Source organism: Capra hircus, chromosome 18 (genome assembly GCF_001704415.2).
Source record: "Capra hircus breed San Clemente chromosome 18, ASM170441v1, whole genome shotgun sequence".
Classification (NCBI taxonomy): Eukaryota; Metazoa; Chordata; class Mammalia; order Artiodactyla; family Bovidae; genus Capra; species Capra hircus.
This window is the reverse complement of record NC_030825.1, coordinates 2,695,792-2,721,597: the sequence shown is the minus strand read 5'-3', so window position 1 is coordinate 2,721,597 and position 25,806 is coordinate 2,695,792. Positions and strand designations below refer to the sequence as shown.

General features: G+C 60.9%; 1 protein-coding gene across 1 annotated transcript in view; it reads right to left on the bottom strand.

Annotated features, from left to right (window-relative positions):
- VAC14 (Vac14, PIKFYVE complex component) overlaps positions 1-25,806 on the bottom strand; it is a 77,901-nt gene that overhangs the window by 18,689 nt on the left and 33,406 nt on the right. Inside the window, exons 13-14 of the mRNA XM_018061663.1 lie at positions 24,550-24,706; positions 16,312-16,444 (exon numbers count right to left, since the gene is read on the bottom strand). Of these exons, the coding sequence (XP_017917152.1) occupies positions 16,312-16,444; positions 24,550-24,706 (290 nt within the window). The remainder of the gene's footprint in view (positions 1-16,311; positions 16,445-24,549; positions 24,707-25,806) is intronic.

The window sequence follows — 25,806 nt, the reverse complement described above, 5'->3', positions numbered from 1 at the left end:
TGGCAGCCTCAGTGCCCGGCCTGTGGGCGCCATGCATACCTCCTGTCTCTATGTCCTGGCCCAGCCAGAAGGTCACACAGTGACCCTCCAGAACCAGGAGGCCCTCCACGTCAGAAACAGCCCCTTACTGAGACACCCCTGAACCTGGCTGTACACTGGAGTCACCCAAAGACCGTTCGGGACTCCAGGAGTAGGTGATGTGTATTCCTAACAGGCTTCCCAGTCAGGACTGAGAACAGCCACCCTGAACTGCTGCCAGCCCGGCGATGCTGCTCTCCGTGGGGAGTGGTTTCACAGCCCCGGCAAAGGGCTGCAGCGCCTGGGCCTGGCTAGGAGCTTTGGCTGCTCTCCTCCGACCGCTCCCCACCCATCCAGGGCCTGTGTGCTGGCTTCCCCTGAGTTTCTGCCTTGTCCCCGCCTTAGGGTCCCAGGTCCTCTGTGCACAGCCCTGACTTGCTCCACTGGAAGGGTGCAAGGGAACTAAGCCCTCTGGCCTGGACAGCGCGGCCACCCTGCCCTCAGTCTCAGCCTGGCAGCCCCAGGGATGGGTGGAGGGGAAGAACAGCGCTCCCCTCGGTCCCAGCCTGGTGCCCCAGTGGGAAAGCACAGCGCTCCCCTGGGTCCCAGCCTGGTGGCCCTGGGGGGAAGCACAACGTTCCTCCTCTCCACATGCACCTCTCCCGCCTTCCTGGCCACATCTGGCTTCCAAAGGAGAGAACCTTCTCCAAGGAGCTGGAACCATTAGTGCCTTTCCGGCCTTCCAATCTTTCATCTGGGAGTTTTACGGAATTTTATGATCTGAGATCATTTTCTGTAGCTCTTCACAAGTGCCCACTTACAGGGCACTGAGATAAACGTCCGAACAGACTGGGAAGTGAAACGCTAATACCCACTGCTGGTAACAAAGAGCAAATATCAGAGCAGCCTTGGCGCTTGAGTCTCCTGGACAATATGAAGAGATCAGAGTGAAAGGGCTGGGAGGATGGCAGGGTCACAGCCGAAGGGACGGGACAAAAAGAGCGTGGAGGGGACCGCTTCAGTTCTCTGTGGCCAAATGCAAAGGGGGTTTCTCTTATTTGTACCCCCCTCCACCCGCTGTCAGGAGGCTGCAAAAATTCCTTTTGTGATCAGTCATTTTCAGGGAAATTTAAGATGCATGAAACAGGCTTTTCATCCGAATGTCCCCTTCCAGCCTAGGAGATCTTTATGGGATTAAGCACACAGGAATGGGAAAGGGCCCCAGACGTGACGGTGTCCTGCAGGTGTCTGAGGGGTCCCAGGTCTCGGTCACAGAAGAGACAGCCCCCTGCCTTCCCCTCAGAGTGTGTCAGCCAAGGGGTCTGCTGGGGAACCCCCAGCACCCCCTCACTACACCACTGCCCACAGATCACGGTCTGGAAGCTGCACAGAGAAACGGGCGATGGAGTTCAACCCCGAAATGGCACCCTTGATCAGGAAGAGGTGACCCTGAGCCGGCCTGCTGCAGCCTGAAGAAGAGAGGGCAGTGTCCTGATGAGTTCGGGATCCGGATGGATTTGTTTGTCAAACGACGGCTGGCGTGTCAGGGAACACAGGGCAAGCGGCAGAATGACTGAGTCTGGAACCCTCTGCCAGAAAACCACAACCTTAACCACAGCCAAACAGAGTCACACGTGTGTAAACGCAAAGACAAGTTTGGGAGGAGGTCCATGAAACGGAGAGCAGAGGCTGCTTCTCGGGGAGGAAGGGGTGGGGAGGGTCTCTCACATTGCACACGACATTCTTCTGCATCATTTCCATTTTCATCTTACATGGGTTAAAATGTCTTTTAAAACAATACAGAAATCACTTAGAAACCTACACATTTAGGGATCACTGTGGACCCCCTCGTGGAGACCTCGGAGGTGGAGCAGCGAGATTTAACAATGGAAACAAGCAGAGCACAGATGAGAGGACCAACAGCCGGGAAACGGTATTTTTAGCTGCGGTGGCTCTTTCCTTCAAAGGCGTAGGTTTCATATAAAACCAGGCAAACCTCCTACAGAGTCTGCCTGTTTGCAAGGAGTGATTAGCATAATACTCCTCGCAGGAGAAGACGCCTGGCTCCACTCTGAGGCAGGAGTGCCTACTACGGGCTGGCTTCTCCTGAAATAGAGTCTGAGCAGAAGAGCAAAGTCTTATCAACGGAGACGAAGGCCCGGCCTCCCACCAACGCCGAAAAGCCGCCTGGGGCTGGGGCTGGTGGGTGCGATGCAGCCAGGCCAGGGGAGATCTGAGACTGCAGCACCGCGTGGGAGCCTCCTTCCTGTGTGGCTACTTAAATCACGTGTGCCTCGTGTAAGCACCTTCTTCCGATTTCCAGAATGGAGGGTCTGGGGGCCGCCTTTCTAGATGCCCCTTCCGAGGGGGAGGCCAGAGCCAGGTCAGGGCTGCGGAAGGCGGTGGGGGCTGGGGAGACAGCCGGCAGGGGCTGGGGCCCAGGGCGCTCACGCCTGTCCAGGCCCACCCATCCTGCCTCCCTCTCTGGCCTCTCCTCCCCGAGCTGGGTTCCGCACCCTGTGGCCACTATGCTTGGCCTGTAGGCGCGTCTTTGATGGCTGTCTTTCCTCTCCTAGGAGTCCCCCCGCTGGCTCAGGAAGACTAAGCATGTAAAGGGATGCCTGAATGTTTCTCCGAACACCACAAAAATGAAACAGACGCTGTGACCTTCCCAGAGCTCTGGAATCACAGATCCCCGTCTTGGGAGCTGGGCTGGGGACGGGTACCACCGGGCAGCTGCCCCGTCTCAGCAGGCCCGGCACCCCATCCTGGGGGGAGTGTGCCCTTGGACCGCGGGACGGGGCCGGGGCAGAGTGTGGCAGTGCTGCTGCTGCTGCAGGCACTGCTGGCAGGGGACAGGGCAGAGGGCCGCAGGGCAGGGGAGTGAGGGTGCAGTCCTTTCTCCCTCGTGCTCCCCGCAGGGTCTTCCTGCAGAGGGTCAGGGGACCGGGAAATACTCACAGGCAGGGTGCACAGCTGAAGACCTGAGAGAGCAATTACCGTGCTACTTGGGGGTGCCGGGAGAAGCAGAAGGAACTGGACTGGGGTGGCGGCTCAGGCTTGAAGGGTAGGAAGGAAGTGAGGTAACCCCAGGAACCTGCCAACTGCTCAGGCCAGGGGCTACTGGCAGAGGGGGCGGGAGGCTCCTTAGGAGTGGGCTCGAAGGAGGCAGGCCAGTCTGTCAGGAAGGGGATCAGCTCACATAGGAGGAAGTGAGAGGCTGACTCCTCCCTGGGGACAGATGAGGCAAGTTGGCTGAGCTCAAAGACACCTGGGACTAGCTGCCCTTGGGACTAGCTGCCTGACAGAGCCACATGCGTCAGGGCAGGGACGTCTGGGTATCAAGAAGGTCTGAGACGGAGTCCAGGTTATTTGCTCATACTGCCGGCCCCGGGACCACTGAACCTTCCAGAACGATGTAATGGCTATGTCCCTTGTCAAGCAAGGTTCCTGAACCGCTCCTTAACCAGCCTCTGGTATCTGAGGAGGCCAACGGCACAGCTGGAGATGGACAGTGAGCAGCCCCATCACCATGAGCCCTGGGCCACTGAGATACTGCACCTACCAGCCAATGCCTCTTGAGTTCTGGCCAACGACACCTCATTGACCACAGCGGCCTGTGACGGCTCGAGACGAGACCCCCTATCCCCAAACCCTCCAACATGCGGAAAACCCTGGATATTCTTTCTCTGTAATCAAACCACTTTATTACAATGTTCTCCGCCCAACTGGACTCAGCCTTGCACCCCAGTCTTCCTTACGCCCTATCTGACCTTTCTGACACCACAGGCGATGGAAGACCAGATCCGACCAACCCACCGCTGCTGGAGGGCATTAGCCACAGCTCCCCTGCTCCTCGGAGGAGGTTTATTCACAGCCTTAGGACTGGGGGCAGGAGGATTGGGATCAGCCACACATTTCTACTACAAGCTGTTCGCAGACCTCAGTCGAGACCTGGACAAGGTGGCAGAGTCCCTGATGGCATTACAGACCCAGACAACCTCTCTGGCAGCAGAGGCTCTCCAAAATCGAAGGGCCCTAGAGCTCCTAACGGCTGAAAAAGGGGGAACCTGTCAGTCCCTAAGGGAAGACTGTTATTTTTTTTCGTTAATGCCTCGGGGATAGTTCAGAACAAGGTCCGAGAGCTGAGAGGGAGCATCAGACTTGGACAGGCCGAGTCAGACGGTTTCGATTTCTCGGGATGGTGAAAGTCGTCTTGGGCAAAATGGCTTCTCCCACTTCTCGGACCCCTCGCAGCCTTGTTCCTCATCCTGTCGATAAGACCTTGTGTTTTTCAGATCATCCTCCGGAGGGTCAGGGAGCTAACCCAGACGGCTACTGGACAGATGTTGACCATAGCCGCATACTCCAAGCTCCTGTCCAGAGACCCTGAGGCCCCCTAAAGGTCACCGGGATCCGGCCACGACCCTCAGCCCCAGCAACGCCCCAGTTAAGCAGGAAGTAGCCAGAAGCGATAATGGCACCCCTTATCCTATCAAAAGGGTCAAAATGTAAGGCCGGACCCAGGGGGCCATGACGGGCTGCCCCTCCTCTCCCTCTTGCCGGCGGGGGAAGTCCCTAACAGAAGGAGCCTCCCAGATCCCGAGGACCAATGACAGCACACTTCGCCAGCTAAAGCCGCCCCACCCCAGCCACGCAGAAGGACCTGTCAGCCTGCGACGCCTCGGCCTGGCGACCTATCCAAACCCCCGTCCATTAACCTGACCATCCCTCGCAACGAACGTATGTAAGCCACCTCCAACATGGTCTGGGGCGGACTTCCTCGACCTGCCTCTTTCGGGTCCGGGACCCCCGCCCGGGAGCGCTTCGCCATTAAAAAGCGTGTTAGACACTGTTTTGGTGTCCTGGTCTTTTACCTAACAGGCCCCACTTCCCTGCCATTCACGGAAGTGTGGGGCACGGGGCTCTGGGAGCTCAGGCAGTCCCCCGGCTCGGTGCCACCCACCCAGCGTGGCCGGGGCGTCTCTCAGCACTTGCACATGCCCGCCGCAGGTGCAGAGGGCCTTCTGAGCCTGCCCGGGGCCCCGCGAGGGCCTGCAGCCCGGCCCCGGGCTTCTGAGCATACTCTTTCTACGGCACCTTCTCCTACCACCTCCCCACCATCGAGTGCCTTATCCTCCATGGCTCAGGGACTCCACATCTCTTCCCAGAAGCTTCCCTGGACCCCCTCCGTGCTGGGCAACCCCCCGCCCCCCGCCATGTGCTCCCACAGAGCATCACCGCTGCTCAAGTTTGGGGCCCCCCAGGAGGGCACTGGGACCCTGTCTCTGAGGCCTGCTCGGTGCCGAGTGGAGGCTGGCACAGCAGCAGCAGCCCCTCCAGAGCAGGGCGGGAAGCTGAGGACTCTGATCCACGCTCACCGGGCGGGGTGGGGGGTGTTGCGAGCGCTTGCTCCTGGCAGTCCATTCAGAGACGAGGACTCTTGCCTGGCCTGACAGCTGTGGCCTAATTTCCAGGGCTCTACCCGGCTCCTTAATTTTACCCACTTGGTATTTTCATTCCTGAAGCACGGGGGATGGAGAGGGACTGGGGTGGGGGAGGCGTGGAGAGCGGAAGGGCTGAGCGCCTGGGGCTGGTGGACTCGGGCACTGGGGGCAGTACAGGGGGGAAGCATGGGGTGAAGAAGGCTAAAGCGGTGGCTTTTTTTTTTTTAATTTTTAAAAGGAAAAACAACAACAACAAAAAGCCAGCTCCCAAATCCTACCCCCTGATTTTCCTCAGTAAGCGTTTTCAACCAGGTCACAAATGCACTGGCTCTATAGATTCTTGGCTCCAAACCACATTTCAGGCAGCCTTTAAAAGCTAATTCTTGGCGTAGCTTCAGCTGAGCCTGAGGAGAGGGAAAACTAGGGCACTTTTATGCTCCGAGAAAACATAAGATCCAGGTCACAGCTTCTTGACTCTGCTGAAGCTGCCGGGCACCCCACCTCCCCTCAGGCCCAAACCTGTGGACCCCCACCAAGCCTGCTGTTTCCTCCAGAGCAGGAGCCACAGCCCTGGGGCTCATGTTTCCTAGTCACTCGTCTGCTGCGTCACTGGACTGCCACCTGGGTAAAGGCAGGAGCGTGTGCCCAGGGCTGGCTCGGGGCCTGGTAAGCCAAGGCCGCCCCAGGACCAGCCCCGGAAGAAGGCGTGCACCTGCGACCCCGCCGCTGCCTGGGTGAGCCTGTGCTCCTCCCTGCCCATCCCACAGTGCTCCTGCCCACCACGACCCGAGGGGTCCCCCTGCAGACCCCGGGTCTGGGTCTGTAGCGGCCTAGCCCGGGCGTGGCACAGGGCAGAGCCCGAGTCCCTGCCTGTGTGAGAGGCCTCGGTTGGCCCTCAAGGCCCCTCCTGGGGGCCAAACTGAGCCCCAAACCCAGACTGAGGTGCCCCTCGCCCCTCAGTCATGGCCCGGGGCCAACACGCTGGGGCACAGGTGGGGAGACAGCACGAGAGGCCTTGCTGGAGGCTGGTCTGGTCTGAGTCCAAGCCCAGCTCCTCACGCAGTGACACAGAGCGCACAACAGACAAGTCCCAGCCTCTGGCAAGGTACAGCGCTGCAAGTGGAAACCACGGAAAAGGGACCAGACCAGCTGGAGGCCCGAGTCCTCAGGTGCCGCTCCCCGCCCACCTGCCCCCGCCCCCCTGCCCCCCCCCGCCCCCCCCCCCCGCCGTGGTGGTCTCCCCGCCCACCTGCCCCACGTGGTGGTCTCGGGCAGGTCACAGGGACACAGGCGGCTCCCCACCCCCCATGGCTGGGCAACTGGGCTGCAGGCAGAGGGGAGGGGCGTGCCTCCTTCCACCGCAGCCCTGGAGGGCTCTCGGTGTCGCCTGCTTCATACACCTTTTCAGGCAGCACTGCGTCTCCTGTCCACAGCCTGGGGTTCTGGTTCCAGAGCCAATTTCCCATGAGCAGCAGCCCCTCCTCCCCGTGCGAGTGGGGCACAGGCCCGGGTCCTGAGACCCCAGCCCGGCACGGGGCTGACGGGGAGGAGAGGCCTGGGCCTGAGGAGGCCTGGGGGGCTCCTGCTTCAGGCTCGCCAGTCCATGTCCTGACTGCAACCGTCCAGACGGGCAGGGCGTGGGGGCGGGGACAGAGGAAGGGAGGCCACGGGGTGGGGGTGGGGGGGGGGGAGTCTTAGTTTGCTCAGCGGCTTTCTCGCCTACACTTCCCTAGAAAACAAGAGACAGCGACAGTCAGCCAGCCACAGAGCGCCTGCCTTCCAGGAGCCGAGCCCAAGGGAGCAGCCGCGGACGGCACTGGAGGAGCCAGGGGCTGGGAACGGGGCAGCGGGAGGGCCAGGCCCCCAGCCCCGGCTCGCTGACAGACATGCAGAGAGGGAGGGGGCTCCATCGCAAGGACCCTTGCTGTCACCACCAGGACCTCCCGCACCATCACCAGGTAGCAGACACTCTCCGGAGCACCGTCTTGCGGGGACACTCAGCCCCCAGGAACTAGCCCCGCTGCCGCAGGGGAGAACGGCGCTCAGCACAGCAGCCGCGGCCCTTCCTCCGGAGAGCGCTCCGCTCTGCCCTGCCCCGCCCAGGGGCCCACGGCCCTGCGGGGCGCAGCCAGCAGGTGGAGCGAGGCACAGGGGCCACCTCCCTGCCAACGGGCAAGGCCAAAGCAGAGAGGCTGGCCGTAGACAGGCTGAGCGGAGAGGTGGCACCACAGGGGTCGCCGAGGTCCCGGGCCTTGCGGCCCACGCCCCGGGCTGACTCGAAGGGCCAGGTAAGGCCCCTTGTCGCACTGGTGACTGTGACCCCAAGACTGCTGACAACTGAAGTTAGATCTAAGCGGCTCTAACCCGGAAGCCCTGGGGTTCAGCTGACGGGGGCGATGGAAAGAAGGTGGCCTCCGAGACCCTGTTCAGTGCGGAGCTCTAATGCCTCTGGGCTTTAGGCGGATTGTACTTGGAGTCCAGCGTGCTGGGAATGCTTACCAGACACGGGCAGCTCCATGGTTGGTTCTCACGAGCTCCTAATCCCCTGAGAAAAGCACCACAAACCGTAAAAAATGCTGAGAAGCAAAACGTGTCACCTGAACTACATCAGAAATAAAGAACTTCTGTTCATCAGAGACACTTTTAAGGGGGCGATAAGGCAAGCCACACAGCAGGAGATAATTACAGTACACACGCTGGAGAAAGACTCGAATTCAGAACATGTAAAGAATTTCCACAGATCAAGGAGAAAGTCACCAAAAACCCAACGGGGAAATGAGAGTTAAATAGGCTCATTGCAAAAGAGGATATCCAGAAGGCAAAAAAGCCATGAGCAGTTCTTTAGCTTCATTGGTCTTCAGGGAAATGCAAATTAAAAGCACAAGGTGAGGGCAATTCCCTGGTGGTCCAGGGGTTAGGACTCTGTGCTTCTAGTGAAGGGACCACTGGATTCAACCCCTGGTGGGGGAACTAAGATGCTGCAAGCCAAGCAGTATGGCCAAAAGCCAAACAAACGAAACCCCGTCAGGTGAAACCACCACAAGCCTATCAGAGTGGCTGAAAGCAGAAAGGCTGATGATACAGGTGCTGATGAGGGTGTGGGCAGCAGAAGCTCTCACACGTCCTGGGTGCAAGCAGAAACCGGCGCAGCGAGGACAGTCACCTGTCACAGCTAAACTCGTGTATGGCCCCGCGCCGGCAACCCCAGGCGTTATCTAAGAGAAATGTGCACGTGTGTCCACCAGAAGACAAGGGAGGGGCACTCACGGCAGCGCCATCCACAGCAGCGCCAGAGAAGCGGCCAGCAGGCGGGCAAGTGAGCCCCTGCTCCTCACACAGGGCGGACGAGGCAGACACGCGACCTGCTGCCATGCGGGACACGGCGCCTCTCACAAACACACGGTGGGCCCAAAGAGAGCTTGCAAGAGAGCACAGACTGCATGCTTCCGTTTATATATAGCTCAAAAAATCAGGTTAACAACAACAAACCCTCCAAAAACCAAAACAAAAAAACCAGGCACACGAATGTACAGTTAGAAATCAGGCCGGTGCCTACTTGGGGGAGGAGGAGTAGGGAGGAGACGTGAGAGGGACCGCTGGGTGCTAGCAACGCTCTGCTTCTTGATTTCCTCACTCGTTAACCTGGATACAGGGACCCGGCGAAAACTAACCAAGCTGCAGGACACTCAGGTTCAGGCCCCTTTATATGGTGTGGTGTTATTTCATGAAAAATTTACATTAAAAAACAAAGGCATCGTGCAAATCGAGCCACAGAGGGAGGAGAGGCTGCCACGGGGGCCTGACCAGGAGACGGATGTGCAGCACAGAAGCCAAACGTGTCAACGTCATGCGGTGAAGAAAAGAGAGGGCTCTGCCAGAGAGACGGCAAAATGGCAGAGAAAACGAGGCAGAACCAGGGACACAGGAGGCTCCGAGTCTACCGATGGCGAGGCTGCGGGTGCAGACGGAGCTCCATTACACGGCCGGAGCGGTAGGTTTCGGGGGAGTGAAACGAGGAGGCTCAGATGGCCCCATGTTCGGGCAGGCAGTCACGGGCGAGAGCAGGAGCTGGGGCATGGGACTGCGACCGCAGCGCCAACGGGCATGTGGCTGGTGGAGACGGAGCAGGAGACACACAAACTTCACGCCCAGGAAAGCAGCATCGGAAGGGAAAGAGTCACAGGCAAGGCTGGAGACAGATGCTCAACAGAGGGCTGGAGAAAAACGAGATGCCTCAGGACTGCACTTGAAATCTGTCTCAGCTCAGCTTCAAAGAGAGAGAGAGAGGCCAATATGGGTGATGTGAGCAACTGTGATAAACCAGAGGAAAAACAAACGAGCTGGGAGGAGAGAGGGGTTGAGACTTGTCCTTCTGAGCAAGAATCAAAACGGAGATTTAGACCAAGAAAGACAGTCAGTCCCTGTCTGAGAGCCAGGCAGTTCTTGTGAGATGATGTCATCTAAATACAGACCGGAAACAGGCCAGCGTGGCGGGTGGGCAGGAGTCTGGAGGCCCGGGGCCTGAGGGAGACAGGGAGGGACTCGCAGACATCCTTGCTCCCCTTCTGAGTGGGGACAGGCAGAGGCTCAGAGCCGGAAGAGGGCGGCGAGGGGGTGGCCACAGCAGGGTTCCCTATGGGTCAGTGACGCCTGGAGAGGCTCCTTCCAGCCAGGCTGAGGAAAAGCAAGTCCAGGCTGGACGCTGGGTGGTTTTCCCCCATGGCCTCCAACACCCAGGAGACAGCTAAGGCTCTGGGTTCTGGGCTCCACGGCGGGTGTGCAGCGCCCCCGCAGGTGCCCTGAGACATGGGTGAGGGGCGGGTGCAGGGGCTCCTGGGACGCAGGGAGACTCGAGGGTGAGGGCAAAGGCCCAGCGCCCACGCTCTCCTGGGAGCCGAGCTGCCAGCTTGTGAGGAGACTCCCACTGCCCACCCCAGACCCCACGAGCGTGCAGCCGGGCTTACAGAACCCCCTCCCCGCACGCTGTGCTCTGTCACGTGGGCAGGTGCCCACCGTCTGAGCCTGCATTTGGCGCCAAGACTCCCCCAGGCCAGGGCCCTTCCAACGCATCTGCTCAGAGATGGGAGCTCTCCTTCCACGTGGAAGGGGCAGCTGGTCTGACGCCTTTCCCAAACAGCACGTGATGGAAACCCTTCTGCGTATTTTACTGAAGATGAGTATGAGTGTGTGTGTGATCTCTGCGGCTACTTGCTCAAAGAATCTGCTTGTGGGGAGAGGGGAGGACCACACAGGGGCCTCCCGGAGCAGCCTTCTCTAGGAAAGCCAAGGTGAAAAGCAACAAAGGCAGAGCTTTCTGAGAGCCTGACTTCTGCAACTGCTGTTCCAGGAGCTTCAAAGCACACTTAGGCCGAGGACACCCACTTGTCTCTCCTGGCTCAGATGCGGCCCTACTCCAGGGAGGCGGAGGATGAAAGTGGCCTCGGGGGGCCAATTCCAAACCTGCTGATATTCTGTTAAGTTGCTCCACTGTGATCCCCGGCAGCTACTTCCTAATTAACTGAGCTGTCTGGCTTCCCAAGGTCAAAGCTTTGCTAGTTTCCTGGCGTCCTGAAATGAGGTATAAACAGATCCAGCGACAACTACAGGTTCCACAACCTCTCAAGCTTCAGAGAGAAATTCGCTGTCTAGTTCCCAGCCTCTGGCTACAGTGCAGGGAGCTGAGGCTTCTCAGGTGTGTGGACTCAAAGCAAGCGCTTTTACCTGGAGGCTGGGACGGCCCAGCAGGTGCCGCCACCCATATGATGAGGGTGGAGGCCTTTTAAGGCACCCCATGTGGTGGGCACGGGGTGGCTCCTGAGTCCTTCCCCTCCACAGGTGCTCCTGGATGTGGGGCAAACCGCTGGCTCCATGTGTCATGTGGCTTCCCTCTGCCAAGTCCACCCGTGCCCTCTAACCTCCCAGCAGCCCTGCTCAAAGCCTCCATCCCCCGCTTCCATCAGCACCCCCTTCAAGGATCCAGGAGGAAGGACCCTTGGAACGTGGGGCCACTTCCCTCTAGAACTCCCCAGACTCCCAGAGCATGCCGCATAGGGCTCTCTCTGCCCAGCACGTCCTCTCCTCCCCCACACCCCTGGCTGTACCTAATTAATCCCAGCCTGACCCAGCAAGGCCCACAGCATGTGGCTTCCACACTCCAGAAGGGAAGATGTCACCTCTTGCAGGGAACTCCAGTGTGCACTAGAGTGGGTTCCACAGGGAGGCCAGCATGTGGGCTGCCTAGGGGAGGCGCTGGATGCTGGCGTTTTGCCAAGGACGAGAGAGCAGCGGAAATGGACCGGGCTGGGCTCTCTGCATTTTTGCCCCTTCCAGGGACATCTTTTCACCTTTGCAGGCAGGGCTTTCTTGCAGGCAATCTCTGGCATGTCGGCTCGGGCCACCCTGCATTCACAGGCCCTCAGCGTCGTTCCGCTTAGGAGATGAAAGTCAGGAGCTGGCTGCGCAAAGCAGCTTCTGCCACACGCTCCCTGCGCTGTCCTGCGTCTCATCTCCCAGATGTACCCTGGCCCCTGGAGAGGAGTGATTGGGGAAGACTCCAGAAGGTTCCCACGGGCAGCTGGGAAGGCTGACTGAATGCTGACAGGGAGAGGAGCTGCTCCTGAGAGGGATGGAGCGGTCGCCTGGAGAGAGCCCCCAGCCCTGCTCAGTGTCCCGTCCCCTTTCCCTCGGCGGAGGACCCATCAACACGGACAACTGACGAAGACCCCAATCCTCCCGCAGCCCGAGGAGGTGCCTCGGGACCTGTTTCTGCAGACAGACTCAGGGGGGCCGCGTGTCTGTCACAGCAGTGTGTTTTTACTGTGAACGAATGACGTGATCCGTTAAAGGGGCGCAAGGGAGAGCTGAGCCAAGCCTCCCAGCAGCTTCCTCGCAGGCTGGGGGCCGTGGGAAAAGCTGCTTTTCTGCACTGCTCTGTAAACAGGCTCTAGCCAGGTCCTTTGATTCATCTTTCATTCACACCAGCACAATGGGCTCTGGGGGACCAACCAATAACCCCGGCAGGTAAGGTGGCACGCAGAAAGGAACAGGGTAACGGGGTGCCACCGATGCTGAGTGAACTCCAAAGGCCCGCGGGATGCAGACGGCGAGCAGGCCCACGGTGTGGGCTGCCCCAACCACAGGGGCTGCCTGTCCCTGGGAGGAGCGCACGAGGACAGCACAGCGGAATTTCCCAATTACGGCGGGAAAACAGAGCTACTCTTGCGCCACCGCGCCCCCTCCCGCCCCACAATTAAAACTCAGTCCAGTTTCCAGTGGCTTCCTAGCCCGGGCTCCGGCCCCACCACCCACCCCAGCAGCTAGTTTCCCACTCCACCCGCCCTCAGTGCGGGGCTCATCTGCGGAGCCCGGGGGCGGTGGTGAGGGGCCACAGGATTAGCAGGGCCTTGGCCACACTGGATGAGCTGCCAGGCGTGTGTCTGTGTCGAAGGAGGGCCAGAATGAACCAGAAGCCGTACCCGGCGGGGCTTCTCGGGGTCAGGGTCTCATGGAAGAAAGCCTCGTGACAGCTCCCCCCCCGCCCAAACTTGGGCCCCTTCCCAATGCCTCATCTTGGGGGCTTCCCTTCCTCTCGGGAGGGGGCTCAGGACCTCAGCCACCGTGGACGGGGCTGGCTGGGGCTGCAGCCGAGTTCACAGCACAGTCACTGGCTGAAAAGAAAGCATTCTCCGGCGAGCCCTCTTTGCAAGGCAGCAGGGAGGAAGGGGGGCGGGGAGGCACAGCTGATTAGGCCCCAGGCCGCCGGAGGGCCGCGCTGGCCGGGGGTGAGCGTGCTCAGCCGCGCGGCTCCCGCACAGAAGCAGGCCTTGTCAGGCTCACAGCTGTTGGGTTGCGCTGCAGTTCATGTCGCAGTTTATCAAAGAGGCTGCGTTTTCTCCCTCCTCTCCTCTTCTCCGGAATATAGTGGGACGGTTCGTGGGAAAACAAGCCCTGTGCTTGTTCCGTTTGCACTGGCTGGGGGGTGGTTCAGGCCAGAGGAAATGTACACACACACCCACTCGGGGCCGGGCCAGGCTGCTGGTGGTGCCCCGGGAGCCAGCGCTCGGCACAGAAGGTTGGTTCTCTCACCCTCTGCCAGGCCGAGTCTCCCCTCCCCACAGATCGTGGGGCAGGGGAGGAGGCCGAGGCTGCGTCCTGAGGCCAACAGCAGCAGCCCCCCGCTGTGCGTGGGCGCCAAACGCACAGCGTCTCTGCACCTTGCTCTGCAGAGCGACGGGGCAGGCGCGATGACTGCATCTTACAGTCAGAGCAAACTGGGCTTGGAGCCGGTCCACACAGCTAAAAACCGAAGGAACTGGGATTCGAACCCAGGGTCGTTTGACTTGGGAAGCCCCCTCTTCAAGCGGCATCTGCCTGACCGCCATGGAGCCCTGGGGCGGGGGCTGGTGTGGGCAGGGCTGGCCGCTCACACCGCCTGTGCTCAGCATCCGCCCGCCCTGAGTCCCTGCAGCCTGAAGAAGGACCTGGGCCCAGGGCAGGGCACAGCAAGCCTGGCTGAGATCAGGTTTTGGAATCCCTGGCCTCCCCAAACCCAACATACCTCTACACAGTTACGCCCACCCGCTAACAAGGCCACGTGGACACGGAGCAGATGTCCACCCCCCACAGGGGCTCCATTCTCGACCCCCACGGAGGGGCAGCCTGGGAAGGCCAGGCGGGCGGGGAACCGCGCCCCAGCCTGCAGAGGGTCCTGCCGCTTCCTCAAGGCCAAGACCCCCAGCCAAACGTCTGTCCTCAAGAACTCCGGACGCCTCTGTCCTTCCAGTTGCCGACCCTGGACCCTGAGCTAAATGCACCACTGCAGGAACAATGGCTAGCCACTCATCTACAGAAAGAGTCTCTTTCCTTTCTTTGCTCAACGTTGGGGGTTGAGGGGAGCAACTTATAGCTGGCTGAACACCACAGAGAGGGCGTTAAGACACATCCACTGTCTCTTGTCAGACCTGTGGCTTCACCTCAGCAGTCTGCATGCACCATCAGCATGCGCTTCTATAAAGCCACCAGCAGGAAGTAAGGAAATGAGTCGGGAGGCAGTGGGCAGGCTGACCCTCCCAGGCGCAGGCCCCAGCGAAGCTCTGCTGAAGGACCTCGACCCCATCTGACCATGAGGAGGAGGAGGGCACACGGCTTCAGGCCCTCCTTCACGTCAGGCGGCGGGGCACACTGGTCTGCCTCCCAGGGCTAGCGTGGCCCCGAGGACGCTGTGACTGGACATGACAAGGGCTGCTGCTACTTTGGGGGGAGGGCAGGATGGCAGGAGGGACCACCTTCCGTCCTGCCACGGGGCTCTCCACCCAGGGCTGGGAGAGCACGCTGGCCTAGTGGACTGGGAGTGAGCCATGCCCGGGGGGCAGGCGCCGTGTCCATGGAGGCCCCAGTGTGGTCCTTGAGGGACGTGAGCCCCAGAGCAGTGATGGACTCAGCCCCATAAGGCCGAGGGGCAAGGACCCTCTGCGGAGCTGGGTGCTGCGAGGTCCTGGCGTGCAGGGTGGGCAGGCCCCTCAAGAACCCAGCTTGGCCCTCTCTCACAGACGGGACAGAGGCCAGCTACAAAATCAGAGGAGTGCAGAGGTCTGCAGCCCAGCTCCAACTGAGCCAGGCAGGCACGTGGCCTCCTCTCATTTCCCTCCTGCAGAAATAAAGATTCCCACCAGCCCAGGAGGCCTGGGAGACCCTCCAGAGTAAGCGAAGCCTCACCACCCTGAAGGCTCTGAACAGGACCACGGGGACAGCAGGACCACCAGCTCCGTGAACCCTCGGCACTGAAGGGAGAGGGAACACCCCTGCACACGCACACACGCACCCACGCGGCCCCCACTTCCGGTCCATGCTGTCTGGGGAGGTCGGTGACCCCCCAGCACCCTCTCCCCAGGCCCCGATGGGGCATGCCAGGCTGATGGAGGCTGGAAAAACCCACTGCAGCGGGGCTCTCCAGAGAGGAAACTAGCTACAAACTCCTTTTTCAAAGGCCCCTCTCTCCACTGGTTTTTGAAAGTCTTCCAGGCAAGGAGGACTCATCAAAAGAGCTAGCTAGCTGCCACTCATGTGGGGAGAGTCTGTCATTTTCCTGGTGGGGGGTCCCTTCAGTCCCCAGCTCGATGTGAACACACACACAGAAACCTTCCGCTTTGGGCCAGCGAGGTTGAGGATCCACGTCTACCCTCTGTAACCACGACTGTCACCTGGGATCACTCTGCCCCTCAGGGGCCTTTGGCGCTGTCTGGGGACACTTCTGACTGTCCCGACAGGGGCGGTGAGGGTGCTCCTAGCCCCTAGTGGGTCGGGGCGGGGGACGCTGCTCAATACCCCAGAAGGCGCAGAACACCCCCACCATCGAGAGTTAACCAGCCCCAGACGCCGGCATGCTGAAGCGGACAAGCCCTGCCCTCCTCAAGCTCAGGAAAGCAGGGGGCGGCGACACCCGCCACCACCAGGAAGCCCTGTGTGGTCCTTCCCAACGGGCAGGGACTGTGCCGTCCTGTTCTTTGCCCTTCCGCCCCTCCTGAGAATCAATCCTTTGACCACCCCCAGGGTGGCCACTCCCCCCTGGGGCTCCCCCGTTTCCTTGCCTTTCACTCCCTGCCCATTCCCAGCAGCACTCAGCAGGCTCCTCCCCGCCTCCTGCCCCTCAAGGCTTCCTGTGTCCCCCTCTCTCCCGGGCGTCTTTCTGCCTCTCAGGCCCCTCTTCTCAGCCTCCTCTCCCGGCTTTTCCCTCCTTCTGCAACCATCACACACTGGAGGAGCCGAGAGCCCACGGCTGCCTCGACCCCTTGCACCACGTGAGGATGAAACTCGAGGCCGTGGGAGAAGGGACGCTCCCGGAACTGACCTGATGATGAAGGCGCCTCTGACCTCCAGGAGCTTCCGCTCGCTGCTGAACCTCTTGAGAAGGTTGATCATGAACTTGTAAAAGTAGGAGTTCATGGTCGGGGTGGAAGGAGAGCACTCCAAGCTTTTGGTGCCTACAGAGGAAGGGACAGAACGGGGTTTATTCTGCATGCCCACGGAAAGGAAACAGTTATCGACGCCAAAAAGGTGGGGAGAGTCCCTGTGCAACCAGATCAGGGAACACCATCAATCAAGGGCCACGCTGGCAGCAAAAAAGCAAGGACCAAACACGTGCGCGCAAGCTGACACAGCCCTGCTCGCTACAAATGCACCCCTCCAGCGGACACTCCATCACTTAGTGAAGACTCCCTACATGAGACTAGGCGCTAGGTGCCAGGTGTTTCTGAAAAAACAGAACACATTTTAAACTCATCATCCCAATAAATAAAATACACCTGGGCTTTGGTGGGTTAAGAACAAATGGCAAGTCATAGAGAAGAAAGAGGGAAGGCAGGCACAGCCGCAGTGGTCGATAAAGCCGACAGACCCCTCCAGAGGCAGAGGCCACACCCCTTTCCCACTGCCGCTCAAGGAGCCGTCAAAGCGGCACCCGCTGGCAAAACGCGACCAGGCGTCTCCACCGGCACCCGCTGTTCTGCATCAGACATTCCTCATCTTCAGGCACAGACGCTCTATCAGAGTCGCACCCTGAAGACCTCGAGGCGGCTTCACAACCAGAAGCACACTCCAGGCCTCCCCCTTTTGTGCCTGGGTGCTCAGCCGTGTCCCACTCTGTGTGACCCCATCGACTGTAGCCCGCCGGGCTCCTCTGTCCAAGGGAGTCTCCAGGCAAGAGTACTGGAGTGGGTTGCCATTCCCTTATGTATCCCAGCTGAAAATACACGGCAGGCTAGAAACAGCACCCCCGGCCCCGCCCCGCCCCCCGCCTAGACCCTGGCCCTGTGCAAGGCATCCGGCGCAGAGGGGACCAGGGTGGGGCTGGGGCGTCCTGCGTCCACACAGCCCTGGGGGCGCCCCGTCCTTGCTTTCTAGCATGTGCTGGCCTCGGCACACTGGAGAGCAGGGGTGGCGATGGCAGGGCTCCTCACGTCCACCTGCCTGATGCACGAACAGGGCATCTGGTTTCTTTTTGGTGACAATTTAATTGCGATGCAACTCATATACTATCACGTTCACCCTTTCAAAGGGTGCCGTTCAGGGAAACAAGCAGGGAGTGGGCTCTCTGGGAATCAGGCTTGGCTGTGCGAGGGGATATCAGCTCCCAGAAGCGTCAACCCAAAGCACGAGTGTGTGGAACCGTCGTCCAGAGCATAAGCAAGCCTTACAGAGGAGCCCTGGCAGGCCGACTTCAGCAGGTGCTGTGGCCAGGAGGCAGCAGTGAAACCTTCTCCCAGGAGGTCTATTGTTTTGCTGAACTCAGACTTCCTTATATCCTTGCAAGGTCCTTACAGGGAAGTGGCTGGGAACTAGAAAAGGTGTTTCCTGATTTTTTTCCCCCCCTGGCTGTGAACTGGTCTGTGAGGAGGCCTCAATAGGAGCCACGCCTTCAAACTACTGTCCTCTCTCCGGAACCTCCTGGACAGCTCCTGTGAATCGTACCCGGGGCGAGCCCTTCATGAGAAGCCAGTTCAAGGACAGGCTTCACGGCACTTCTCGTCTACAGTGTGTTGTTCTGGGTCCCTTTCCAGAAGAGCCTGGCCCAGGGCCGTCCTGAGTGTCTCTGGAATGGCAAATAGTCTGCTCTCCGCCCCGAGTGTCACATTCTTACGGATCAAGTTACTCCAGGCCCAGCTGGGGCTGACTCTGAAGAGATGGCTGTGGATACAGCTGTGAGGAGCCCCATGTCCCTGTCACCACACTTGAGGACATGACTTCTGCTGCCCCCATGGAGGCCTGGCTGGAGGGCATAGGCTCCCCCAGCCCGTGGAGGTACTTGTGGCCTGGGGTCCAGTGCCCTGCAGCCTTCTGGGTACTGGGTGACCGTGGCTCCTATGTCCCTGTCCCATCCATTAGCAGGCTTAGCTTCCATAATATTCCAGAGGACAAAGGGATCAAAACAACTGACCATAAAGAAACTGACCATAAAGAAATCCTCCCCACCTGGGGCCACGGCCTCCAGGTCCTGGGGACTGGGTGACTTGAGCAGGCACTGGGGAGAGGTCCTGGGTGGCTCGGTTCTTACAGAGGCAGTGGGCGTTTCTTGGCTGCACTGTGTGGCATGTGGGATCTTCAATCCCCAACCCCTGTCCCCTATATTGGATGGTAGATTCTTAACCACCAGACCATGAGGGAAGTCCCAAACATGGTGTTTAGAGATTGGCTTGGGCGTCCACCACACCTGAGATCAGATTCTCACTCAACCCCTGACTAGCTGTGCAACTTTGGACAAATTTCTTAACCCCTCTAAGCCTCAGTTTTCTCATCTGTAAGATGGGGGTAATGAGCTGCTGCTAAGTCACTTCAGTTGTGTCCGACTCTGTGCGACCCCATAGACGGCAGCCCACCAGGCTCCCCCATGCCTGGGATTCTCTAGGCAAGAACACTGGAGTGGGTTGCCATTTCCTTCTCCAATACATGAAAGTGAAAAGTGAAAGTGAAGTCGCTCAGTCGTGTCCGACTCTTAGCGACCCCATGGACTGCAGCCTACCAGGCTCCTCCATCCATGGGATTTTCCAGGCAAGAGTACTGGAGTCGGGCGGGGAGGGCAATGAAAGCCCACATTAAATGAGACAGAAGATGTAATGTACCAGGCCTGGGGCCTCCTACATAGTCTGAACTCGAACAAGAGGGGCTGTTACCACCCGCAAACCTGCCCTAACCAGGAGCACTGCGTAAGGCAAATGGGTCCCATCTCCTGAGCCACAGCTGCCTCGGGGGCCCACGGTCAACTCTGGAGGTCCAGGCCCACATGGTGGACCCTGGAGCTGAGGAGGCCCTTAAGAGGGAGGGGTGGGGCAGAGTCACATGTGGGAGACGCCGTGTCGAGAGGGTCCTGTTCTCACAGTGCAGTGGTTACCATGGAAGCTTCTGCCCTTACTTCAAAGAGCAGGAGGCTGGGAGCAACCTAAGTGGGCACTGGGTGCCTTCCGAGGCTGCCGGGAGAGGCCGTGGAGCTGCCCGAGGCCTGTGGCCCTTCTGGCTCCGCCTGCCAGAGCAGACTCCAGTCAAGGCTGCTGCCCTAGGAGACAGGGCCTTGCAGGGGCGGGCGGGGAGCCTCGGGGAACCCCGGGGAGGGCAACACGGGCTGGGCCAGCTGGGCAAGGGCAGCCGCCTCTCCCGACCACCAAGGATGGGGTGGGGGCCGCCTCGCTCCCTCCTGGCCTCCTTTCCCCGGCCCACCAGCCACTGCTCTGACTGGCCAAGCGGCTTGAAGTGGAACTGGAGAGAGGGTTCTGGGCAGGGCTGCAGGCCTGGGAGGGGAAAAGGGGTGGAGAGAGAAGGAAGTCTCCAGGAGTGCTCCCACGGGGAGCGCCAGGCCTCTCTCAGCTGAACTCATCTCTGCCCGACCGCAGCCTGCTCCTCCCCGTGGGGCGCCCGCCTCTCGCCTGTCTGCACGCGCAACTGGATTGGCCTCTTTTCTCGCCAGCTGAGAAGAGCCCGGGGTGAGGGACTACGGTCCCCGGGATGGGGTGGTCAGGGCCCACCCCCTCAACATGTGCTTGAGGGTCTGCCGGGTGGACAGGCCAGGGCGAGGGGCTGTGGCCCCCAGGACGGGGCGGTCAGGGCCTGCCCCCCAACACATGCTCGAGGGTCTGCTAGGAGGACAGGCTGGGAGGCCTGCACCAGGAGGGATGGCGGGTGCTGGTCGGAGGCGAGGGGCGGGCTGGGAGCAGCCTGGTGTCAAGAGGAGGCACCCTTCAGGGCCGAGGAGAGCAGGACTCCTTCCCTCTCCTGCCGAGGACCGCTGGCTTGGCCTCTGCTGCAGAGACGCGGGCTCGGGCACGAGGCTCACGTGAGCATCGCTGGCCTAGGGCAGGCAGATGCCGCCAGGAGCACCGGGTGTGCAGGGCCTGGCCCGGGGCGGGCAGCCGGCGAGCCGGCGCTGCAGATGTTCCTAAGTGAAGCCTGATGCGGCGACAGGAGGCTCTGCAGAGCGCCGACAAACAGCCTCCCCGGGACGTTTTGGATTGAGCTCTGTGGCTGTGACGTGTGCGAGCCTCACATGTCAGGATAAAAATAGCTCTGGCCTCAATACACCACGCGCTACAGTTCAACAAAACCAGATGCTAGAGCGTCACCGCCCCGCCTGGGGGAGGTGGGGAAGGGCCCACGGACGCCCAGGGCAGGTCTGGCCGCTGCCTGGAGGTGGGGGTCTGCGGGGGTGACACCTCTGGGCCGGTCCTGGCGGGAGCCTCACAGACTCCAGGAGCCCACGGCCCAGCCCCTGCAGTGAACGTGCCCTGAGGGCGGGGCTGGGACGGGGAGGCTGGTGTGACCAAGAGCCTGTGCTCAGAGGGAAGGGGCTGGGATGGGGTCTCAGGGGGCGGGCAGCCCCCACGTCAGAGGGCCCAGCCCCCTCTGCGGTGCGGACCGATCTAGCACGCAGTTGCTTTGGCCTCTGTGCAAAGGCCAGCAAGTCCTCTGCCCCGGGCAGTCCCCCAACTCCAGGAGGCTGTCCAGCTGCCTGCTTCAGAGCACGAGAGAAGAGGAGGGGCGCAGCAGGGCCTGGGAGCACCCCTGGCTGGTGAGGGGAGGGGGGCCACGGGAAGGGGAAGGAAGTAGGCTCCTGGGCCAGCACTCTCCTCAAGAGGTGGGCTGACCCACGGGGAGGGGCCAGTGAACTGGCATGGGGAAAGTGCCGAAAACACAGCCCGGTCCCAAACGAGAGCTCAGCACGTCAGAGTCACCGCTGTCCTCGGGGAGCTGCCAGGGACGGCTTTCCGGGTTAGTTTATCTAACACCTTTAGAGTTTATCTCTGCATTTGGTCATACCAGGCTGGGCCATAAGCAATGAAACTGAATTAGAACACTCATCTTTGCCTACATGTTTGGAGGTGGGAGCAGACAGCCTTGCGCAATGACTTGAGCAGTTTCATCCCAAGAGCGGGCCGGAAAGGAAGGTTGGGAAGGCTGGGTTTGGGGGCAAACATCCGTCCCGGGGGACTTGGTCGCGCACACGTCACCACATGGCTGTGTGGGGCCCAGCTTCCTCCCCTCCTGCAGCAGGGCCTCGACCCGGAGCCCTCCTCCCTGCAGGCCGCCTTCTCGGAGTCTGGCAGGGCCCCAGCTGTGTGGAGACAGGCAGAGGCGGCGCAGACACTGCCAAGTCACAGGGGGAGCCAACTGGGTACTTTCATGTCATTTCACGGAAGCCCAACTTAGGGAGACGGAGCCCTCCACCGGCTTCCCTCGGGGCCACCCACCCGGGCAGCTCATGGTCCTCCTGAATGTCCCAGCAGCGGGCCCCTCCCCAGCCCGAGGCTCTGCTGGGGCCAGGAGTGAAGAGGGTTGGGCAGAAGGGAGACCACCGCCTCCACCCACACCGCTCTGCACTGCAGGCAGGGCTGTCCCTGCCAGGCCAGGCGAGAGCACCGTCCCCAGTGGGCAACGCAGCCTGCAGCCCCGGGCACCACTGCACTGACACCAAGGCCAGCACAGCAGCTGTCCAGGCCGGTGATGGCCCGCCGACGCACTCCATCTGCACGGTCTGAGTTTACAGGCCCGACATGCAGGCACCGTGCCACTGGTCTCATCTTTACTAGGCTCCCTGCCTCCTTAGTTTTCCGAATTCCCTTAGTAGGGGTGGCAGGGCGGGTGATCTGTCTTAAAGAGACACAGCCCTGCACCTGCAAGTTCTCAGAGCTGTGCCCTGGTGAGCCAGGGGAAGGCAGATCCAAACCGGAAGACGGTCTACCTCACACCCTCTGTGTGTGACCAGCCGAAGCAGACAGAAAAACCCCACGTGTGCAGAGATGCCGTGGGAGAAAGGACGGAGTGTGTATGCGTCTCCAGGTGCCCTCTGACCTGTGTCCTACACCAGCGCCCACCTCCTGCCCTCCCCAAGGTGGCCGAGGCGGACGGCAACAGGGCACAGCCCTACTTCTGGTTACTGCCATGAGCCTGACCTTGAGAACCACGGCTCACCTAACAGACCAGCCGTGGACTGTGCGCTGGGTGGATGCCACCCGCTGATAGGGCATGCAGGGCACATGGCGCCGTGAAACCCCCGCAGCGGGGAGTCTCACTGGCTGCGGACACTTCCGTGGTGCTCTTTCCAGGATGGAATTTCTTCCCGTCTGGCACACTTAGCTGTTTTCTATGAATCCAGGGCGAGGCCCTGGCTGACGTGAGCCGGTCTGACAGCCTTGGGAGCTGGGACAAGTCTTCATCACCTCGGCCTCCCTGGCGGCCCAGGCTTCTTGACAGGGCCAGAAGCTGGGGCGCAGAGCTCTTTGCCACCCAAGCTGCTCCAGCTCCTGCTCCGAGCAGTGGAGGGTGCTCCCGGAGCTCCCCAGGCTGGGCCCTGTAGCCTAGGGCTCCCACCCTGCCCCTCCAGGGCGGGCTGTGAACAGCTGCTTTCCGGGCCACGCCTCCGCCAGCCAGGAAGCGCTTCAGTCATCTACTTCTCCGTACCTTCTCCCTCCCTTACGGAGGAGGGGCAGATCAGACAGCCCCAGTGGAGAGGGTACGCGCCCCCTGCCCGGGGCTGTGTCACCACAGCCTCTCCCCGAGGACGTGCGGTCTCGGCTTCCTGGGCAGGGAGCTCTGGGGGCCGCCCCCACCCTCAGGAAACCTCCTCTCAGCGGCCGGCCCCGCTGCCTCTCAGTGAGCCCTCCACCCAGGCTCTGGCAGCCCAGCCACCCGTCCGGAGACTGCAGGTTGGTGCCCAAGTGCTGATCTGGGGACCTAGGATGGATCCTAGGGGAGGGGAGCACTTGCACTTGCGCGGTCAGGATGCGGGAGCCTCCCGGCTGCAGCCCAACGTCCAGAGGAAGCAATGCGCGGGCTGGGACACCGCTGCATCCTGCGGAACCAGGGAAGGACGCTGGGCTGCCGCAAGAGCCCCTGACTCCTTCCTGCCTTCAGTCAGAAGCAGCTGGAAACAAGAGCAGCTGCAGGCGGGGCGTGCACAGTGGTCACAGCCTGGGCCCTGTGGGACACCCCATGGCCGGGGCTTGACTTCAGGTGTCACTAGGGAGATGCCTTCCCTGGTGGCTCAGCTGGTAAAGAATCCGTCTGCAATGCTGGAGACCTGGGTTCGATCCCTGGGTTGGGAAGATCCCCTGAAGAAGGGAAAGGCTACCCACTCCAGTATTCTAGCCTGGAGAATTCCATGGACTGTATAGTCCATGGGGTCACAAAGAGTTGAACATGACTGAGTGATTTTCATTCACTTTTTGACACACAGGCCTTCTGGGATTGGCTGGCAGCCCTGGCCCCTACTTCTACCGAGCAGGTGCTCTCAGGGCCAAGGACTGGGATGCCTTTGGGGACGGTGCAGTGGGGCTGTGGGGGGGAAGCCACCACTGAAAAGGCCCCAGATGTATCTGACTCTTGGCTTTTCCATCAGAGGAGGTCTAAGACCTCGTATCTGGATGTCAAGAGCTGCTCAGGGGACAGAGACACCCCAGACAAATGCCCAAGATTCGCCGGGTATGCTTCTTCCAAGCTGCCTCCCTGGGCATTTTCCAGGATTGTGTTGCTGGAAGGCAGTGGTGTCTCCCTGCGAGGGAGGACCCGGGAGTCACGCTGGCCCCAGGAGAAGAGCCACCTGCGGCTGGAGGGACCCCGAAGTGGGGGCTCCAGGGGCGTAGCGGCCACCTTCACGTCTGAGGACTGCCTGGAACACCCTGTCTGAGCTATCCACTCTCTGGCCTGGGCCGCCTGGCGTGTTACTTTTAGCTTCTCGACGAGGTCTTTCACCCATGAGACCCAAGCTCTGGGCTCCCTGATTCCTGACCAGGTGACGGCACCCCAGGGGAAAAGACCATTGCTGACTCGGATGGTTTCACATTCAGCCAGTGGCTCAAAGGGCCGAGAGTGGCAGGGAGATGAGGGAAAGGGCTGTGAGGGTCTCCTGTGAGGCTGGGGGCTGCTGCACTGGGAGGCGGGAGGGTCAGGCTGCCTGCCGCCTGCAGAGCAGCACATTGCTGGCCCTCATCCCTGGGAGCTCTCGAGATCAGGAGGGTGGCCCAAGAGCAGCCGGTCCCGGATAAGACTGAGCAGCGCCGTGCCCAGGGTCCCCGAGGCCACAACCATCCAAGAAGGGAAGACTCACCGGGTGTGTTCAGCAGGCCGGCTCTGCTGGGGGTGGGCGCCTGGAGCTCCGAGTGGCTGACCCGGAGGTCAGGGCCATCGAGGGGGCCTGGGTCATCTGTCTGGCCTGCAGGGGAAGAAGCAATTTCTGCCAGCACCTCCAGATCCTTCAGGATAACCTGGGGAGAGAAGAAGAGGATGATGGACAAGCACCCCCATCCTGCGCCGTGATTGCTGATGGAGAGCTGCCTCCAGGGGCACCAGGCCGCTGAGGGCCGCCCGGATTACGGCTCTGAGTGCTCACAGACTGCTGCAAAGGATGCGGACTCAGAACAGAGGCAGACAGCAGACGGCAGGAAGTGGGGGAGAGGAGGTGGGGTCAGCTCTTTCAAGGATTACTGCTCTCTGGTCCCCAGGAGACGAGGGTCTCAGGCCCAGGGCCCAACCTGTGCAGTGGGGGCCCCGGGCTGGCCAGGCCTCGATGTCAACCAGCACTCAGCCACATGCTGACCCCACCAGGGCCACAGTGACTCACACCAAGTCCAGTGGGTTATTTCCCTATCGGAAAATATGCTTGGGGAGACCCAACACGCCTGAGAGGCCTGGCCCGTGAGATGTCCGCACCCTGAGTGGCCCCGTGAAGGAGGGGGAGGCCAGAGGTGGCAGCTGTCCCGGCTCCGAGCCGGAGGGGAGCCCTTGCCTGTCCTCGGTCTCGCCTACAGGTGTCTCCTCAAAAGGAGCCAGCTCTCGTCCACGAGCGGAGCTCGGTGCTCACAGTCCTGGCTTCACTCTCAACCCTGACATCAGTCGCCTGACTCTGAACCAGTGAACTCACCATACCCGCCTCCCCAGCTTCTGCTGAGTGGTGCCAGCTGAGGGCCGGGCCAGTGCTGGTGAGAGGAGAGGCAAGACCACAGGGCCCTGGGCCTTGTCCCCATGAGAGTGACCCTGGGGAGACAGGCGGCCCACAAGCTCTGTGACAGCAGTGCCTATGCCCCCGGGGCCGGCAGCATGGCCTGAGGGGGGTTGCCGGGCCTCGGAAGTGCTGAGCCCAGGTCTGCCAGGGAACTGGGGGTAGAGGGAGGCACGCAGAGCATTCTCTTAACCAGCAGAAGCTTTTCACTGACGCGGGACCAGACCCAGAGGCACATTCCCGGAACCTGAGCTGCAGCCCAGCCCCAGAGTGGGGTGTGGGTGGGGGCGGACACCAGGCAGGGCAGGTCATCAAGGACCGTCACCCAGACACAGGGGTGGTCTGAGCGCGGCTTTGCAGTGGGCC